Source organism: Polistes fuscatus, unplaced genomic scaffold (assembly GCF_010416935.1).
Source record: "Polistes fuscatus isolate 324 unplaced genomic scaffold, CU_Pfus_HIC Scaffold8, whole genome shotgun sequence".
NCBI classification, from domain to species: Eukaryota; Metazoa; Arthropoda; class Insecta; order Hymenoptera; family Vespidae; genus Polistes; species Polistes fuscatus.
In genome coordinates, this window is record NW_025113162.1 from 1584439 (window position 1) to 1588953 (window position 4515).

A 4515-nucleotide genomic window follows, 5' to 3' on the forward strand; every position below is an offset into this window, starting at 1 on the left:
CTTTTGAATATGCCACCTAACAGTACGGTCAGTGCCATTGACATGAATAAAAAAAAAAGTATCAGTGATCGTAATAATTCATGTAAGTTTATTCGCAATTATTGTGATTTCCCTTTTGTTTTTTATTTTTAAATATATTTTGTGATAGATAATTTGTTAATATCGTTTAATTAATTTTTTTATGTAATTGGGTTGATTTCTAAGTAATGTCGAAATTGTTAATATAAAATATTTGAAAGTCAACAGTCTAGCGACGTTAAATTACTAATTCTCGTCAGATAATTACAATCAAGCAACGTGGACACGGTTAATAACATGGATAGGTGACTTGTTCGGAAAAAATCAAAAACCGTGTGCTTTTGACTCCAGAAACTCGAACCCACGAAAAGGGAGAGTTAAAAGACACATATAATATAAAACATTTTAAAATAGATGCTCCGGTATTGTAATGATCAAAATATTTTATAGCGTGTTATTTTATTAGATATAAAATATTTAAAAATTGATAATATAAAATATTAATTTTCTTTATTGAAATAGAAAATACTTAGAAACATTTTGATTTACAATTGATATGTAACGGATTTTTAGTTAGATACGAAATATTCAAAATTTGGGGGGAATACAGAAAATATTAGTTTCATTTATTTAAATATAAAATTCTAAAGAATATTTTGCCTTCACCTAATTGATATATAAAATTAATGTAATTTATGTATAATATTGTAATTAAAGATGTACAAGATATAAAGTTGCCACCAGCTGATTTCGAAAGCGCTGTGAATGCGACCGGATATGGAAAATTTCATATTCTATTATACTTAGCAATAATACCAGTTTCTTGGGCATCCAGTTTTGATACTGGTAACATATCTGTCATTCTTCCTGCAGCAGAATGCGATTTGCAATTAAGTCTTATTCACAAAGGAATATTAAATGCTGTCGTTTATATCGGTGAGAAAATTATTTCCCATAAAATCTAATATTTTTTAAGAAGAATTATTTTTACAAAATTTTCAGAAAAATATTCTTCAAAAAATACAAACCAATTATCTCTAACATATATTAAATTCTTTGAAATTCATTCACAAAATTCATAATTAAAATTTGATATTTATTTAGGTATGGTATCGAGTGGATTAATATGGGGATACTTAGCAGATGTAAAAGGTAGAAAATCAATTCTAATTTATGGATTCATGGCAGACGGAATCTGCAACGTATTATCAGGATTCTCACAAAATTTTGAAACGCTCTTATTTTTTAAATTCCTTAGCGGATTTATGTAAGTTTTAACCATAACTCCAAATTATTTAGTCCAAGTCTGAATGAAATTTTATTTCTTTGTTATGAATCTTAGAATTAGTGGACCATATGCTGGAACAATGACTTATTATGCCGAATTTTTTGGTGCCAAAGCTAGATCGAGAGTTACACTTATTGTTGGTTTCACTGTTACTGCTGGAACCCTTATGACTTCGGGTAAATTTAATCAAGAATTGTATTTTATTATAATATAAAACGATACTTTTAATTATTTAATTGATCGATGTTATTTTTGATTTAAGCTTTGGCTTGGTTGGTAATACCACAAAATTGGTCAATCGTTCTCTGGAACGGTTATTTTGTTTACGATTCGTGGAGAATATTTTTGTCTCTTTGCGGAGTGCCTACTTTGATCGGTGTCTTTCTAATTTCATTTTTCCCGGAAAGTCCTAAATTTCTGATGAGTCAAGGACGCAAGGAAGAAGCTTTGGAAGTTTTTCGACAAATTTATAGTATTAACACTGGCAAACCAAAAGAAACTTATCCGGTAAATTATTATTTTAATCTTTTCACTACTAAAATCATAATAATTCAGTTTTGGGATTTTATAAAATTTTATTTTGAATATTTAAAAGTATTTATTTATATATTTTATATAATATTATTAATTATATAATTTATAATTTTATTTGAACGATATGAGACATTAAATTATTAATTAGATAACCGAATTAGCTGACGATTTCGAAGCAATCAATTCAACTGATTCAACAACGGTGGATCCATCTAAAAAATCATTTAAAAGTGGTCTACTTCAAATGAAACCGATCTTTTTCAGACCACATGTATTCCGATTACTTTTGATTTTGACTATTCAATTTTGCAGCATGCTCTCGTAAGTTGTATAAACAAATCTTTCAGAATATTTAAGATTGTTAATTCCTTAAAAAATATGACTTAACGTTGTTATACAAGAGGGTGAAAGAAAGATATTCATATTGATATGAATTTAACTAACACATAGAAATTAATTTACGATCTTATTGTATTATATATCTCGTTAAGGAATGAATATTTTCAAGTTATTAACTATATCTTGGATCATTGACAATTTTTCTCTAACATAATTCATTTTTATCTGAACATATTGCTTATCACTTTTTCTGATAACATTATTGCTATTTTTGTAGTCTCAACACAATTCGATTATGGCAACCACAACTCTTCTCTATATTGAATGACTTCGAACCGACTGATTACAATATTACCGATCACGAACCAGCATTTTGTGAAATTCTAGACATCGTCACTTATTCAAAGAGTACAAATTTAACCAGCGATTTGATCGAAGTAGTCGATTGTTCAAACGTAAGTTCAAATTAAAAAGATAAAGTAATTCAAATAAATGTTACTGATTTTTTGAAAGTTTCATTTATTTTGTTGGATATATTTGGTGTATTTAATTCAGAAATAAGTTTTATCATATCAGCTCGGAATTTTTTTAGATATAACATTTATACCGGGTGCTCAAAAATTACAATTGAAACCGCACATTTTTCTATTATAAATTTAAAAAAAAAGAAACAGAAATGTAATATTCTGAGTATCTTTACAATATCTAAAATTTAATATTTTTTATTGTATTGTAAAATTTAAAAAGAAGAACTTAAATTTTTATTGACGACTTGTTGGATTAGCATAATAAAAATTTACAGCATAATTCTAAAACAACAGCTGATATTGTAGAATATAAATTACAATTCGTTATCCTAAGTTCTTCTTCAAATATTCTTAAAAATTACATTTACCATTTTAGATACGAAAATGTCTGTTAACGAATATAATTAATTCTTTTTATCATCTTTTTTATCACATAGATCGTAATATCTGAAAAGATGTACACAGACTCAACGATAGTATCGTTGTCTACAATATGTTTACTTTTTATTGCCACCATGTTTGTGAATTTACTGGGCCACAAGAATCTTTTATGTGAGTAACCAATCAAAAAATTCATTTGTGTGACGTACAAAAAAAGGAAAAACAAAATAATACAAATTAATATTATTCATTTCGTATGCAGATATTTGTTACACGGTGTGTGTCTCATCATTGATATCCATGATATGGTCCACTACTTTCACGTTGACATTAATATTAACATGTCTATTTGTTGGTATTATGATGGTATCATTGAACATCATAGTTGGTGCCACTGTACTTTTATTTCCAACTACTTTGAGGTACCATTTTTATTATCAATTAAAAATATAAAATAAATTAGGTTCCTCGGAAAGATTAGTGCCGATTAATATTTTTAATACTTAGACGATTAGGTTGATCAGAAAATTGTTATTAATTTTAAGACAAATTGTTTGACCGAAAAAACAATTGTTTATGTTAGGCTCAAAACTTTTCAATCCACTCATGGATATTCGTAAATTTTCATGAATTTTAGATGAGTATCCTAATAATGAATAAAAATACAATAAATATTTTATACATACACACTTACATACACACGTGCATATATGCAACCACATTTATTATCAAATATAAATAACATAGAACATTTATTGCAGATAAGTTTAATTAGGTCGTTTATTTTCTTTTAAATTTTTGTATTTTTCATTTTTAATAGAACCATGGCAGTGAGTTTGGTAATGATAATAGGAAGATCTGGATCTCTGATCGGCAATGTCGTGTTTCCGGTGTTGCTTCAGTACGGATGCATAACTCCGATCATGACGATAGCTTGCTTTCCCCTTTGTAAGAATAAATCTTCATATTAAAGTCTTAATATTTTTGTACAAATCTCAAACTAATACCTTCTTAATTTATTATCTCTCTCTCTCTCTCTAATTTCAGTTGGTATCGTATTAGCATATTTCATACCGACCAGTAAGATTAAGGAAAACAAAAATGTGTCTGGATAATAAATTTCCTGAACCAATCACCATAAAACAAAAAGAAAAAAAGGAACATTTTAAGAAATTGCAATAAAAAGAAAAAGATATTATCAAGAAGTTCATTTAATCGAAATGATTGGAATGATCGAAAAGATTTATCGAAATACAATTTAAAAAAAAAAAACAAGAATATGAAACAAAATCAGGAATAACTCTGACAAAAATGATGGGAAAAAAAAATACGGAAGCACGTGGATTATGAAAATCGTGTTGGAATTGGTAATTTTGATTGTCTGATCCTGAAAGGATTTTTGTGTTTTATTAGAATTGAGATAATGTG

At 27.2% G+C, this 4515-nt stretch overlaps 1 protein-coding gene across 1 annotated transcript; it reads left to right on the plus strand.

Moving 5' to 3' along the window:
- Positions 1 to 713: 713 nt before the first annotated feature.
- Positions 714 to 4202, plus strand: LOC122524927 (synaptic vesicle glycoprotein 2B-like). Its single transcript, XM_043647447.1, has 10 exons — positions 714 to 954; positions 1123 to 1285; positions 1361 to 1482; positions 1569 to 1813; positions 1989 to 2161; positions 2457 to 2634; positions 3144 to 3258; positions 3350 to 3509; positions 3908 to 4035; positions 4135 to 4202. The coding sequence occupies exons 1-10, from the start codon at positions 714 to 716 to the stop codon at positions 4200 to 4202; spliced, it is 1593 nt and encodes a 530-aa protein (XP_043503382.1).
- The last annotated feature ends 313 nt before the right edge of the window (positions 4203 to 4515 follow it).